General features: G+C 43.0%; 1 protein-coding gene across 1 annotated transcript in view; it reads right to left on the reverse strand.

Annotated features, from left to right (window-relative positions):
* LOC311145005 (actin filament-associated protein 1-like 2) overlaps positions 1 to 14,939 on the reverse strand; it is a gene marked incomplete at its 5' end in the record, with an annotated part of 78,281 nt that extends 63,342 nt beyond the window's left edge. The window contains one exon of the mRNA XM_084181218.1: positions 14,697 to 14,939. Coding sequence (XP_084037344.1) covers positions 14,697 to 14,939 — 243 coding nt within the window. The remainder of the gene's footprint in view (positions 1 to 14,696) is intronic.
* Positions 14,940 to 17,185: the final 2,246 nt, after the last annotated feature.

Consider the following 17,185-nt stretch of genomic DNA (forward strand, 5'->3'; position numbering starts at 1 on the left):
GTTCTTGGGGTCATAGGCAGCATTCCTCCTCCTCCAAACACGGCGAGTTGAGTTGATGCAAAAGAGCTCCATTTTGATCTCATCTGACCACAACACTTTCACCCAGTTCTCCTCTGAATCATTCAGATGTTCATTGGCAAACTTCAGACGGGCTATAAAACACAAAACAAATATAAAAACACAAAACTATAATAACCTTCGTAGCATCGCAACCAGATCAACTACAGTCATCTCACTTCTAAGATACACTACAGTGCCTTGCAATAGTATTCATCCCCCTTGGCATTTTTCCTATTTTGTTGCATTACAACCTGTAATTTAAATTGATTTTTATTTGGTGTTTCATGTAATAGACATACACAAAATAGTCCAAATTGGTGAAGTGAAATGAATAAAATAACTTGTTTAAAAAAATTCTAAAGAAAACATGTCGGAAAAGTGGTGTGTGCATATGTATTCACCCCCTTTGCTATGAAGCCCCTAAATAAGATCTGGGGCAACCAATTAAATTCAGAATTCACGTAATTAGTTAAATAAAGTCCACCTGTGTACAATCTAAGTGTCACATGATCTGCCACATGATCTCAGAATATATACACCTGTTCTGAAAGGCCCCAAAGTCTGCAACACCATTAAGCAAGGGGCACCACCAAGCAAGCGGCACCATGAAGACCAAGGAGCTCTCCAAACAGGTCAGGTACAAAGTTGTGGAGAAGTACAGATCAGGGTTATAAAAAAATATCCGAAACTTTGAACATCCCACGGAGCACCATTAAATCCATTATTAAAAAATTGAAAGAATATGGCACCACAACAAATCTGTCAAGAGAGGACCGCCCACCAAAACTCACGGACCAGGCAAGGAGGGCATTAATCAGAGAGGCAAAAAAGAGACCAAACATAACCCTGAAGGAGCTGCAAAGCTCCACAGCGAAGATTGGATTATCTGTCCATAGGACCACTTTAAGCCGTACACTCCACAGAACTGGGCTTCACGTAAGAGTGGCCAGAAAAAAGCCATTGCTTAAAGATAAAAATAAGCAAACACGTTTGGTGTTCGCCAAAAGGCATGTGGGAGACTCCCCATACATATAGAAGAAGGTACTCTGGTCAGATGAGACTTGAGAATTTAGCTTTTTGGCCATCAAGGAAAACGCTATGTCTAGAGCAAACCCAACACCTCTCATCACCCTGAGAACACCATCCCCACAGTGAAGCATGGTGGTGGCAGCATCATGCTGTGGGGATGTTTTTCATCAGTAGGGACTGGGAAACTGGTCAAAATTGAAGGAATGATGGATGGCGCTAAATAGAGGGTAATTCTTGAGGGAAACCTGTTTCAGTCTTCCAGAGATTTGAGACTGGGACGGAGGTTCACCTTCCAGCAGGACAATGACCCTAAGCATACTGATAAAGCAATACTCAAGTGGTTTAAGGGGAAACATTTAAATGTATTGGAATGGCCTAGTCAAAGCCCAGACCTCAATCCAAAGATTTTGCATCTTCAATGTGGTAGGCATGTTGTGTAAATCAAATTATACAAACCCCCAAAAAATCAATTTTAATTCCAGGTTGTAAGGCAGCAAATTAGGAAAAATACCAAGGTGGATGAATACTTTCGCAGGCCACTGTACAGTGGGGGAAAAAAAGTATTTAGTCAGCCACCAATTGTGCAAGTTCTCCCACTTAAAAAGATGAGAGAGGCCTGTAAGTTTCATCATAGGTACACGTCAACTATGACAGACAAATTGAGAATTTTTTTCTCCAGAAAATCACATTGTAGGATTTTTAATGAATTTATTTGCAAATTATGGTGGAAAATAAGTATTTGGTCACCTACAAACAAGAAAGATTTCTGGCTCTCACAGACCTGTAACTTCTTCTTTAAGAGGCTCCTCTGTCCTCCACTCGTTACCTGTATTAATGGCACCTGTTTGAACTTGTTATCAGCATAAAATACACCTGTCCACAACCTCAAACAGTCACACTCCAAACTCCACTATGGCCAAGACCAAAGAGCTGTCAAAGGACACCAGAAACAAAATTGTAGACCTGCACCAGGCTGGGAAGACTGAATCTGCAATAGGTAAGCAGCTTGGTTTGAAGAAATCAACTGTGGGAGCAATTATTAGGAAATGGAAGACATACAAGACCACTGATAATCTCCCTCGATCTGGGGCTCCACGCAAGATCTCACCCCGTGGGTTCAAAATGATCACAAGAACGGTGAGCAAAAATCCCAGAACCACACGGGGGGACCTAGAGAATGACTTGCAGAGATCTGGGACCAAAGTAACAAAGCCTACCATCAGTAACACACTACGCCGCCAGGGACTCAAATCCTGCAGTGAAAGATGTGTCCCCCTGCTTAAGCCAGTACATGTCCAGGCCCATCTGAAGTTTGCTAGAGTGCATTTGGATGATCCAGAAGAGGATTGGGAGAATGTCATATGGTCAGATGAAACCAAAATATAACTTTTTGGTAAAAACTCAACTCGTCGTGTTTGGAGGACAAAGAATGCTGAGTTGCATCCAAAGAACACCATACCTACTGTGAAGCATGGGGGTGGAAACATCATGCTTTGGGGCTGTTTTTCTGCAAAGGGACCAGGACGATTGATCCGTGTAAAGGAAAGAATGAATGGGGCCATGTATCGTGAGATTTTGAATGAAAATCTCCTTCCATCATCAAGGTCATTGAAGATGAAACGTGGCTGGGTCTTTCAGCATGACAATGATCCCAAACACACCGCCCGGGCAACGAAGGAGTGGCTTCGTAAGAAGCATTTCAAGGTCCTGGAGTGGCCTAGCCAGTCTCCAGATCTCAACCCCATAGAAAATCTTTGGAGGGAGTTGAAAGTCCGTGTTGCCCAGCGACAGCCCCAAAACATCACTGCATGGTGAGATCTGCATGGAGGAATGGGCCAAAATACCAACAACAGTGTGTGTAAACCTTGTGAAGACTTACAGAAAACGTTTGACCTGTGTCATTGCCAACAAAGGGTATATAACAAAGTATTGAGAAACTTTTGTTATTGACCAAATACTTATTTTCCACCATAATTTGCAAATAAATTCATAAAAAATCCTAAAATTGTATTTTCTGGATTTTCAATACTTACATATGCCATTTGGACATTTCATATGCCATTTGGACATTATATATGCCGTTTGGACATGGTTCTGTGACTTTTGGGTTCGGAACCCGACTTCCTATGATCATATGTGACAAGTGGACACTTTGCCCATTTGGAGTATAATATGCGACAAGTTGACATTTTGACCATTTGCATAATAATACGCCTGATATGGACATAACATAGGCCTTATGGACAAACTTGCATAAAATAAGACAAGTCTATATCCATACGGTTCTTTAGTAATGTATAATTGACACAAAATCGCCAAAAGTTTTTATAATTGGTCATTTCACCCTTGAGATTTGACTTTGGTGTCCATTTGCAATATACTGTCCGACGGTGGAGCGCGCACGCCCCCCTTAGGATTTTTGAATTATTACTCTGGCATTTGCCATATACCATTTGCAATATGTTTTGCACCATTTGGCGTCCATTTGAGTGGTATTTGCAATTGTGTAAATTTTTTGTCCAATGGCAATAAGTTGCCATTCAATTTTGTTACACACCACCTAGAAATATATTGACTTGAACAGGGATGAGAGAAAATACATGTTTAATAATTTCACACAACCTTTGATGATAATGAGATTGGGCAAGCACCATCCATCCAATCTGTTCTAGGCCGATTCTATGTTAGATCTTCACTGTGCTCCATGAATATGAGATCCCTGTTGGATTCCCTCTCACTTTTATCAAGGCTTCTCCCATTCGCTTCAGCTCATCAGAGACAGCTTACTCACACCCTCTTCTGCATCCTCATCCTCGGGTGTCCTCATCCTATGAGCCTTGTAAGTAATTAGTAGGACTCTAGCGTCTGACAAGCCATATGTATTTATGCGCTTTAACATTAGGGTTTTGATAGCATGGTAAAACAAAGCCCATACCAACAATGTCCCAATTATGGTTAGCATTGCCCAAGCTGCAATCTATAGTGGGTTTTCGGATAACCTCCCTCTCAGAGGACATGAAAATATACATTTTCCTGGGAAGAAACACTCCCTATTCTTAAAAATATTTAATTAGTTTCAGAAACCACCTGCAGGATGAGTAGTTCACCCTCCACTCCCTTCGTGCTCTCCTCACAGTTTAGGGCAGCGCTCTGTCTCTCCTTCTCGCATTTCTTAGAACTATTAATAAATTATCCAACCCCAAAATTACCATGACAGTCCCTAGTGCTTCATGTTGAGTCTATGACTCGAATTTAAGACCCTCAATTTGGCACAATCAGACACTGGCAGAATGTACATTTAGAGACAGGGAGAAATATATACACTACATGACCAAAAGTATCCGGGTACCTTTATACTTTACAGAACTACAGAATTTCACTAACTGCTTTCCAAAGGCAACGGCATCAGGAAACATTTCAAAGGGAGAGATCGGGACACACAATCCTCTCCTGGAAGAGAAAATGAACATTTTGTTAGTTTTCACTACAGACAAAACAAAACATGATACTGTAACTTCTGTTCTCCTTACTGGAAGGTAACCTTTGTTTTTTAATCTACCCCAACATTTTACTGTATACATTATTACCAATATCCGTTGGATATTCACTATTTGCTTCACACTCATTCATGTCTTATTACTTTGAGATTCATATGTAATGTGCCCAAATTATACAATACATCAGCCAGATACCAGTTCACCAAATTAAAACGTACTGCATCGATTGAACTACACCTTAACGCTTTCTGCGTCAATTCCGTAATTTCAAATCTACTTTATGACCTATAGTAATCGAGGCGGTGTTATGCAGAACCATTTTGGTTGCTTGTACTAATAGGCACGGTGGCATTCCTCTTGCCTTACTGAGTCTTAAAGATTTACTCCAATACATAACTGGTCTGTCTTTTCCTCCATGATTCTGCGTAACTACTGCGCTACAGTGCCCATCCTATTCATGGACAAAATGTTAAATGGTAATTTACCCCAGTGCAGGCCCTTGATACAATTGTTTGTTTCTTTAACTCTATAATTCCCTAATAAAGGCGCTTGACACAATTATTTATTTAATGCTACAAACGCTTCCTGACAATCTTGACTTCGCTCTATTCTCTTGTGAGGACCCCTCCTCCATTTCGTTAATTCTGTAAGAGCTTCAACTATTTCCGAATAAGACGGACCAAAGTGTCTGACGAAATTGAAACCCCCCCCACAGTTTTTTTTTTCTGAGTGTGCAAGGAGTGTTTGGTCATGCCAACTTTAACTTGTTACCTTTTAAGAATCCATTCCCCTGGCATTTCACACAGATTATCCAAACCCAAAATCGGTTCTACACCAGCTACCATAGAGAACGAGCCCGGGTATTGTTACTGGACCTATCGTAAACGGCATGGGTAGTAATTGCATAGCTTTAGATTCAGTCCCTATTACTCCTCTTCATTAAAAGGATCTGCTAGTGCCAGATTAGTGTGCAACGCATCTTCCATCCTATCAACGTACTCACATACCCCCTCATTCTGACCCTGTATGAAAAATACTAAAGACTGTTTGTTTTTTGAAACCAGGTTTGCTGTTCAATTTGCGCTGTATACTGTAAGACGGAAGGGAGTTCCATGCACTCATGGCTCGGTATAATACTGTATGTTTCCTTGAATTTGTTCTGGACCTGGGGACTGAAAAGACCCCTGGTGGCATGTCTGGTGGGGTAAGTGTGTGTGTCAGTGCTGTGTGTAAGTTGACTATGCAAACAATTAGACATTTCCAACACATTAATGTTTCCTATAAAAACAAGAAGTGACGCAGTCAGTCTTTCCTCAACTCTTAGCCAAGAGAGACTGGCATGCATAGTATTAATATTAACCCTCTGATTACAATGAAGAGCAAGACGTGCGGCTCTGTTCTTGGCCAGCTGCAGCTTAACTAGGTCTTTCTTTGCAGCACTTGTATGACTGGACAATAATCAAGATAAAATAAAACTAGAGCCTGTAAGAATGTGGTGTCAAAAAAGCTGAGATTATCTATATTATGGACAGACCTGTCCCCATCTTCACAACCATTTAATCTATGTTTTAACCATGACAGTTTACAATATAAGGTAACACCAAGTAATTTAGTCTTCTCAACTTGGTCAACAGCCACACCATTCATTACCAGATTCAGCTGAGATCTAGAACTTATGGAATGATTTGTGCCAAATACAATGCTCTTAGCTTTAGAGATGTTCAGGACCAGTTTATTACTGGCCACCCATTCCAAAACAGACTGCAACTCTTTGTTAAGGGTTTCAGTGGCTTCATTAGCTGTGGTTGCTGACGCATAAATGGTTGAATCATCAGCATACATGGACACACATGCTTTGTTTAATGCCAGTGGCAGGTCATTGGTGAAAATAGAAAATAGTAGATGGGCTAGACAGCTGCCCTGCGGTACACCACACTTTACATGTTTAACATTGGAGAAGCTTCCATTAAAGAAAACCCTCTGAGTTCTATTACAGTGAGGGAAAAAAAGTATTTGATCCCCTGCTCACTTTGTACGTTTGCCCACTGACAAAGAAATGATCAGTCTATAATTTTAATGGAAGGTTTATTTGAACAGTGAGAGACAGAATAACAACAAAACATTTCAGAAAAACGCATGTCAAAAATGTTATGAATTGATTTGCATTTTAATGAGGGAAATAAGTATTTGACCCCCTCTCAATCAGAAAGATTTCTGGCTCCCAGGTGTCTTTTATACAGGTAACGATCTGAGATTAGGAGCACACTCTTAAAGGGAGTGCTCTTAATCTCAGTTTGTTACCTGTATAAAAGACACCTGTCCACAGAAGCAATCAATCAATCAGATTCCAAACTCTCCACCATGGCCAAGACCAAAGAGCTCTCCAAGGATGTCAGGGACAAGATTGTAGACCTACACAAGGCTGGAATGGGCTACAAGACCATCGCCAAGCAGCTTGGTGAGAAGGTGACAACAGTTGGTGTGATTATTCGCAAATGGAAGAAACACAAAATAACTGTCAATCTCCCTCTGCCTGGCGCTCCATGCAAGATCTCACCTCGTGGAGTTGCAATGATCATGAGAACGGTGAGGAATCAGCCCAGAACTACACGGGAGGATCTTGTCAATGATCTCAAGGCTGCTGGGACCATAGTCACCAAGAAAACAATTGGTAACACACTACGCAGTGAAGGACTGAAATCCTGCAGCGCCCGCAAGGTCCCCCTGCTCTAGAAAGCACATATACATGCCCGTCTGACGTTTGCCAATGAACATCTGAATGATTCAGAGGAGAACTGGGTGAAAGTGTTGTGGTCAGGTGAGACCAAAATGGAGCTCTTTTGCATCAACTCAACTCGCTGTGTTTGGAGGAGGAGGAATGCTGCCTATGACCCCAAGAACACCATCCCCACCGTCAAACATGGAGGTGGAAACATTATGCTTTGGGGCTGTTTTTCTGCTAAGGGGACAGGACAACTTCACCGCATCAAAGGGACGATGGACGGGGCCATGTATCGTCAAATGTTGGGTGAGAACCAAGCCAGGGCATTGAAAATGGGTCGTGGATTGGTATTCCAGCATGACAATGACCCAAAACACACGGCCAAGGCAACAAAGGAGTGGCTCAAGAAGAAGCACATTAAGGTCCTGGAGTGGCCTAGCCAGTCTCCAGACCTTAATCCCATAGAAAATCTGATGAGGGAGCTGAAGGTTCGAGTTGCCAAACGTCAGGCTCGAAACCTTAATGACTTGGAGAAGATCTGCAACGAGGAGTGGGACAGAATCCCTCCTGAGATGTGTGCAAACCTGGTGGCCAACTACAAGAAACGTCTGACCTCTGTGATTGCCAACAAGGGTTTTGCCACCAAGTACTAAGTCATGTTTTGCAGAGGGGTCAAATACTTATTTCCCTCATTAAAATGCAAATCAATTTATAACATTTTTGACATGCGTTTTTCTGGATTTTGTTGTTGTTATTCTGTCTCTCACTGTTCAAATAAACCTACCATTAAAATTATAGACTGATAATTTCTTTGTCAGTGGGCAAACGTACAAAATCAGCAGGGGATTAAATACTTTTCCCCCTCACTGTAGATAGTTCTGAATCCACAATATGGCAGAGGTTGAAAAGCCATAACACATATTTTTTCTCAACAACAGGTTATAATAATATCAAAGGCTGCACTGAAATCTAACAGTACAGCTCCCACAATCTTCTTATTATCAATTTCTTTCAACCAATCATCAGTAAACAGTACATGTTGAGTGCCCTTCTCTATAAGCATACTGAAAGTCTGTTGTTAATTTCTTTACAGAGAAATAGCATTGTATTTGGTCAAACACCATTTTTTCCAACAGTTTGCTAATAGCTGGCAGAAAGCTGATAGGTCTGCTGTTAGTACCAATAAAGCCTGCTTTACCACTCTTGGGCAGCGGAATGACTTTGGCTTCCCTCCAGGCCTGAGGACAAAGACTTGCCTCTAGGCTCAGATTAAAGATATGACCAATAGGAGTGGCTATAGTGTCAGCTACCATCCTCAATAGCTTTCCATCTAAGTTGTCAATGTCAGGAGGTTTGTCATTTTTGAACGATAACAATTATTTTTCCAACTCTACCACACAAACTTTACAAAATGTAAACTTACAATGCTTTTCTTTCATTATTTGTTCATTTATGCATGAGTACGATGGCTCACTGGTCGTTGTTGGAGCCTTTACAGTTCTAACAATCAGTTTCTTAAAAGGTGCATGTTTATCAATAATTGGAAGAAGCAATTTCATCAAGTGCAGCGTCTGGATGCTCCTTATTAATCACATCAGACCAACAAATCATACACATAAGAGTCACAGCCAAATCTTTTGTATGACTTACTTGCCATTCATTTTGCCTCACACCTCTCAACCATACCATTTTTCAATTCCTCATCAATCCACGGGGATTTAACTGTTTTTACAGTCATTTTCTTAGTGGGTGCATGCTTATTAGTAACTGGAATAAGCTTTTTCATAAATGTGTCAAGTGCAGCATCTGGTTGCTCCTCATTGCACCCCACAGACCAACAAATATTGTTTACATCAACAACATAAGAATCACTAAAAACGTATTGTATGACCTCTTATACACAATTTTAGGCCCAGTTTTTGGAACTTTGGCTTTCCTGGATATAGCCACTATACTGTCATCACTGTATCCAATGGGTACGGATACAGCTTTAGAACAAAGTTCTGCAGTATTAGTAAAAATGTGATCAATACATGTGGATGATCTTGTTCCTGTAGTGTTTGTAAACACCCTGGTAGGTTGATTAATAACCCAAACCAGATTACAGGCACTGGTTGCAGTGAGAAGCTTTGTCTTGAGCAGACAGCTTGATGAAAACCAAACAATATTCAGGTCCCCAAGAAAATAGACCTCTCTGTTTATATCACATACACTATCAAGCATTTCACACATATTATTTAGATACTGACTGTTAGCACTTGGTGGCCTATAGCAACACCCCTAAAGAAAAGGCTTTAGATGTGCCAGTGAACCTTCAACCACAACACTTTAATAACACTTGACATAAGATCTTCTCTAAGCATTACAGGGATATGGCTCTGAATATATACAGTAACACCTCCCCCATAAGCATTCCTGTCTCTTCTATAGAGAACATTTTCTTTTTGTCCTCAGACTCCGTCCAAATACAGGCGTCTTCCCTAACTCAGATGCCAGAGAGGAAGGAAACCGCTCAGGGATTTCACCATGAGGCCAACTTTCGACACCTTACAGAGTTTAATGGCTGTGATAGGCGAAAACTGAGGATGGATCAACAACATTGTAGTTACTCCACAATGCTAACCTAATTGACAGAGGGAAAAGAAGGAAGCCTGTACAGAATAAAAATTGTCCCCCCTCTAGAATCAAACTTACACTTTTGGATTCACAATCTGGTTGACAAAATGATTCTCATAGTTAAAAATCAGGTCACCCTACCCAACTTCCCTGCTAAAACATACTGTAGATCTGTCTGTTCCCTTTTCTTTGTTTCAGCCTAAATGCCAATCACCAAATGAGGGGACTAATGCATGTGTGGATTAAATCAACTTCATGCTGTCAAAAGGCTGCATTCAGCAATAGGGACAGGAGTAACAGCAACAGTAACAGGAAGTACCAGTGACTCGCTCAATAAAGAAGTGGTCAGATGACGCAGATGCTAAGCTACAGGACTGTTTTTCTAGCACAGACTGGAATATGTTCCGGGATTTGTATACCACATCAGACACCGGCTTCATAAGTAAACGCATCGATGACGTTGTCCCCACAGTGACCGTACGTACATATCCCAACCAGAAGCCATGGATTACAGGCAACATCTGCACTGAACTAAAGGGTAGAGCTGCCCCTTTCAAGGAGTGGGACACTAACCCGGGCGCTTATAAGAAATCCCTATATGCCCTCCGATGAACCATCAAACAGGCAAAGACTCAATACAGACTAAGATTGAATCCTACTACACCGGCTCTGATGCTCGTCAGATGTGGCAGGGCTTGCAAACTATTATGGAATACAAAGGGAAGCCCAGCCGCGAGCTGCCCACTGACACGAGCCTACCGGATGAGCTAAATAAATGCACCAGCTTTTCCTGATGACTGTCTGATCACGCTCTCCGTAGCCGATGTGAGTAAGACCTTTAAAAGGTCAACATTCACAAGGCCGCAGGTCCAGATGGATTACCAGGACATGTACTCAGAGCTTGCGCTGACCACTGACATGTTCAACCTGTCCCTGACTAAGTCTGTAATACGTACATGTTACAAGCAGAACACCATAGTCCCTGTGCCCAAGAACGCCAAGGTAAACTGCCTAAATGACTACCGACCCGTAGAACTCACGTCTGTAGCCATGAAGTGCTTTGAAAGGCTGGTCATGGCTCACATCAACACCATCATCCCAGAAACTCAAAACCCAGTTCAATTTGCATACCGCTCTAACAGATCCACAGATGACGCAATCTCTACTGCACTCCACACTGCCCTTTCCCACCTGGACAAAAATAACACCTATGTGAGAATGCTATTCATTGACTACAGCAGCGTTCAACACCATAGTACCCTCAAAGCTAATCTCTAAGCTAAGGAGCCTGGGACTAAACACCTCCTTCTGCAACTGGATCCTGGACTTCCTGACGGGCCGCCCCTAGGTGGTAAGGGTAGGCAACAACACATCTGCCTCGCTGATCCTCAACACGGGAGCCCCTCAGGGGTGCGTGCTTAGTCCCCTCCTGTACTCCCTGTTCACCCACGACTGCTTGGCCAAGCATGACTCCAACACCATCATTAAGTTTGCCGATGACACAATGGTGGTAGGCCTGATCACCGACAATGATGAGACAGCCTATAGGGAGGAGGTCAGACACCTGGCAGTGTGGTGCCAGGACAACAACCTCTCCCTCAACATGATCAAGACAAAGGAGCTGATCGTGGACTACAGGAAAAGGAGGGTCGAGCACGCCCCCATTCACATCGATGGGGCTGTAGTGGAGCAGGTCGAGAGCTTCAAGTTCCTTGGTGTCCACATCACCAACAAACTATCATGGTCCAAATACACCAAGACAGTAGTGAAGAGGGCACGACAATACCTATTCTCACGAGACTGAAAAGATTTGGCATGGGTCCTCAGATCCTCAAAAAGTTAAACAGCTGCCTCCATCGAGAGTATCCTGACTGGTTGCATCACCGCCTGGTATGGCAACTGCTCATCATCCGACCACAAGGCGCTACAGTGCGTAGTGCGTACGGCCCAGTACATCACTGGGGCCAAACTTCCTGCCATCCAGGACATATATACCAGGTAGTGTCAGAGGAAGGCCCTACAATTTTTCTAAGACTCCAGCCACCCTAGTCATAGACTGTTCTCTCTGCTACTGCACGGCAAGCGGTACCGGAACGCCAAGTCTAGGTCCAAAAGGCTCCTTAACAGCTTCTACCCCCAAGCCATAAGACTGCTGAACAGTTAATCAAATGGCTACCCGGACAATTTTGCATTGACCCCCCCCCCCCCCCCCCCCCCTTTTTTACGCTGCTGCTACTCGCTGTTTATTATCTATGCATAATCATTTTACCCCTACCTACACTGTACATATTAACTCAATTACCTCGACTAACCTGTACCCCCACACATTGACTCAGTACCGGTACCCCCTGTATATAGCCTCGTTATAGTTATTTTATTGTGTAACTTTTGTTTTTACTTTCGATTATTTAGTAAATATTTCTTACCTATACTATAGCTAGCTAGCTAGCCAGCCAAATTGTATATAGTTAGTGACCCATAGGCCTACTCTTGCTGCTACTGTAGCACTGCCGTGCATAACATATACAGTGGGGAAAAAAAGTATTTAGTCAGCCACCAATTGTGCAAGTTCTCCCACTTAAAAAGATGAGAGAGGCCTGTTATTTTCATCATAGGTACACGTCAACTATGACAGACAAATTGAGGAAAAAAAATCCAGAAAATCACATTGTAGGATTTTTAATGAATTTATTTGCAAATTATGGTGGAAAATAAGTATTTGGTCACCTAAAAACAAGCAAGATTTCTGGCTCTCACAGACCTGTAACTTCTTTAAGAGGCTCCTCTGTCCTCCACTCGTTACCTGTATTAATGGCACCTGTTTGAACTTGTTATCAGTATAAAAGACACCTGTCCACAACCTCAAACAGTCACACTCCAAACTCCACTATGGCCAAGACCAAAGAGCTGTCAAAGGACACCAGAAAAAAAATGGTAGACCTGCACCAGGCTGGGAAGACTGAATCTGCAATAGGTAAGCAGCTTGGTTTGAAGAAATCAACTGTGGGAGCAATTATTAGGAAATGGAAGACATACAAGACCACTGATAATCTCCCTCGATCTGGGGCTCCACGCAAGATCTCACCCCGTGGGGTCAAAATGATCACAAGAACGGTGAGCAAAAATCCCAGAACCACACGGGGGGACCTAGTGAATGACCTGCAGAGAGCTGGGACCAAAGTAACAAAGCCTACCATCAGTAACACACTACGCCGTCAGGGACACAAATCCTGCAGTGCCAGACGTGTCCCCCTGCTTAAGCCAGTACATGTCCAGGCCCGTCTGAAGTTTGCTAGAGTGCATTTGGATGATCCAGAAGAGGATTGGGAGAATGTCATATGGTCAGATAAAACCAAAATATAACTTTTTGGTAAAAACTCAACTCGTCGTGTTTGGAGGACAAAGAATGCTGAGTTGCATCCAAAGAACACCATACCTACTGTGAAGCATGGGTGTGGAAACATCATGCTTTGGGGCTGTTTTTCTGCAAAGGGACCAGGACGACTGATCCGTGTAAAGGAAAGAATGAATGGGGCCATGTATCGTGAGATTTTGAGTGAAAACCTCCTTCCATCAGCAAGGGCATTGAAGATGAAACGTGGCTGGGTCTTTCAGCATGACAATGATCCCAAACACACCGGCCGGTCAACGAAGGAGTGGCTTCGTAAGAAGCATTTCAAGGTCCTGGAGTGGCCTAGCCAGTCTCCAGATCTCAACCCCATAGAAAATCTTTGGAGGGAGTTGAAAGTCCGTGTTGCCCAGCGACAGCCCCAAAACATCACTGCTCTAGAGGAGATCTGCATGGAGGAATGGGCCAAAATACCAGCAACAGTGTGTGAAAACCTTGTGAAGACTTACAGAAAACGTTTGACCTGTGTCATTGCCAACAAAGGGTATATAACAAAGTATTGAGAAACTTTTGTTATTGACCAAATACTTATTTTCCACCATAATTTGCAAATAAATTCATTAAAAATCCTACAAGTGATTTTCTGGATTTTTTTCTTCTCAATTTGTCTGTCATAGTTGATGTGTACCTATGATGAAAATTACAGGCCTCTCTCATCTTTTTAAGTGGGAGAACTTGCACAATTGGTGGCTGACTAAATACTTTTTTCCCCCACTGTATACACTGAGTGTACAAAACATTAGGAACACCTGCTCTTTCCATGACATAGACTGATGAGGTGAATCCAGGTGAAAGTTTTGATCCCTTATTGATGTAACCTGTTAAATCCACTTCAATCAGTGTAGATGAAAGGGAGGAGACAGGTTAAAGAAGGATTTTTAAGCATTGAGACAATTGAGACATGGATTGTGTATGTGTGCCATTCAGAGGGTAAATGGACAAGACAAAATATTTAAGTGCCTTTGAATGGGGTATGGTAGTATGTGCCAGGCGCACCGGTTTGACTCTGTCAAGAACTACAACACTGCTTGGTTTTTCACGCTCAACAGTTTCCTGTGTGTATCAAGAATGATCCACCACTCAAAGGCCAACTTGACACAACTGTGGGAAGCATTGGAGTCAACATGTGCCAGCATCCCTGTGGAACACTTTCGACACCTTGTAGATTCCCTGCCCAGACGAATTCAGGCTGTTCTGAGGGCAAAATGGGGTGCAACTCAATATTAGGAAGGTGTTCCTATTTCCGTCACCAAATCAAGGCAATTTGCTTTCCTGGTTTACACCCTCAGGCAGTAGGGCAGTACGTTTTCCCTGCACATCTTCATACAGAGAAGCAAACTTTCCCTCCCTACCATTTCCTTACGATTCTACCCTTCTTCAACCTCTTGGTCTGAGATGACGACGTCAACAACGGTGACCCGGACAACAGCGGCGGTGACTGCTGTGTCCATGATGACCGCAGTGTCCATGGTGACGGGGGCGGTTCCACCGGCGGCATGGGCATGGCCACCTTTACTGTATTCTTCCCATAGAGCCTCCACTCGTACTCCAGCAGCTGCGCCCAGAAACCTGTGTTGAGCCACACGTACGGCCAACTATTCTGCATCCATGCGTGGGCCCGCCGCAGAGTCACCCCCGGGTAACGTACAGTGAGGGAAAGAAGTATTGGATCCCCTGCTGATTTTGTACGTTTGCCCACTGACAAAGTGATGATCAGTCTATAATTTTAATGATAGGTTTATTTGAACAGTAAGAGACAGAATAACAACAGAAAAATCCAGAAAAACGCATGTCAAAAATGTTATAAATTGATTTGCATTTTAATGAGGGAAATAAGTATTTGACCCCCTCTCAATCAGAAAGATTTCTGGCTCCCAGGTGTCTTTTATACAGGTAACGAGCTGAGATTAGGAGCACACTCTTAACGGGAGTGATCCTAATCTCAGCTTGTTACCTGTATAAAAGACACCTGCCCACAGAAGCAATCAATCAATCAGATTCCAAACTATCCAACATGGCCAAGACCAAAGAGCTCTCCAAGGATGTCAGGGACAAGATTGTAGACCTACACAAGGCTGGAATGGGCTACAAGACCATCACCAAGCAGCTTGGTGAGAAGGTGACAACAGTTGGTGCGATTATTCGCAAATGGAAGAAACACAAAATAACTGTCAATCTCCCTCGGCCTGGGGCTCCATGCTGTGCACCAGAAGAGGAAAGAACTTATCCCAGCCATGAAAGCTTCCAGAGCGCGTCGGGACATTGCTTACATCCGCTAGGACAGGCTCATTGTCCACCCTCCCTCCTAAAACCCTGGAAGGGATGAGAGATCCAAGCCTATGGGTCCGTAGCTTCAACCCCGCAGCACACACACTTACACACTCTAACTGATTAATGGATTGCTGAATGTATATTTTTTATTTAATTATGGGGGAGGTTTTGCTGTATAGTGTATATTCAGAGCCATATCCCTGTAATGCTGAGAGAAGACCTTATGTCAAGTGTTATTGAAGTGTTGTGGTTGCAGGTTCACCTGGCACATCTAAATACTTTTCTTTTGGGTTTTGCTATAGGCCACCAAGTGCTAACAGTCAGTATCTAAATAATATGTGTGAAATGCTTGATGTAAACAGAGAGGTCTTCTTTCTTGGGGACCTGAATATTGACTGGTTTTCGTCAAGCTGTCCGCTCAAGAGGAAGCTTCTCACTGTAACCAGTGCCTGTAATCTAGTTCAGGTTATTAATCAACCTACCAGGGTGTTTACAAACACTACAGGAACAATATCATTCACATGTATTGATCACATTTTTACTAATACTGTAGAACTTTGTTCTAAAACTGTATCCGTACACATCGGGTGCTATATCCAGGAAAGCCACATTTCCAAAAGCTGGGCCTAAAATAGTGTATGAGATCTGTTACAAAACTGACTGTTAGAACTGTTAAGGCTCCATGGATTGATGAGGAATTGAAAAACTGAATGGTTGAAAGAGATGGGGCTAAAGGATTGGTTAAAATCGGAAGTTTAAATACACTTAGGTTGGAGTCATTAAAACTCGTTTTTCAACCACTCCACAAATTTCTTGCTAACAAACTATAGCTTTGGCAAGTCGGTTAGGACATCTACTTTGTGCATGACACAAGTAATTTTTCCAACAATTGTTTACAGACAGATTATTTCACTTATAATTCACTGTATCACAATTCCAGTGGGTCAGAAGTTTACATACACTAAGTTGACTGTGCCTTTAAACAGCTTGGAAAATTCCAGAAAATGATGTCATGGCTTTAGAAGCTTCTGATAGGCTAAGTGACATAATTTGAGTGAATTGGAGGTGTACCTGTGGATGTATTTCAAGGCCAAACTTCAAACTCAGTGCCTCTTTGCTTGACATCATGGGAAAATCAAAAGAAATCAGCCAAGAACTCCGAAAATGAAATATCGTGTTACCTGGCGGGAGCGCCTCGCTGTTGTGGCTTCCATCAAACACTTCAAGTACTACCTGGGTGGCCTGCCCTTTACTGTAAGGCCTGACCACTCTACTCGCCAGTGGCTCATGTCTTTCAAAGAGCCAGAGGGGCAGGTTGCACGCTGGTTGGAGGAGCTTCAGCTGTACGACTTCACAGTGGTGCACAAGGCAGGGGCACGCCACTCCAACGCCGACGCCATGTCCCGTCGGCCCTGTACTGCAGACGGGTGCCGCCACTGTGAGCGGAGAGAGGGCCGTGAGAGAGAGCTGTGTGCAGAGGAGGGGGTCTGTGCCACAGTGTGTCGTGCGGGCGGGCCTGTCTGCTGTGAGCTGCAGACTGTCGACGTGGCTGGACACAGACCTACAGCCAGTGCTACAGTG

Source organism: Coregonus lavaretus (assembly GCF_964263955.1).
Source record: "Coregonus lavaretus genome assembly, chromosome: 17".
In the NCBI taxonomy this organism is placed as follows: Eukaryota; Metazoa; Chordata; class Actinopteri; order Salmoniformes; family Salmonidae; genus Coregonus; species Coregonus lavaretus.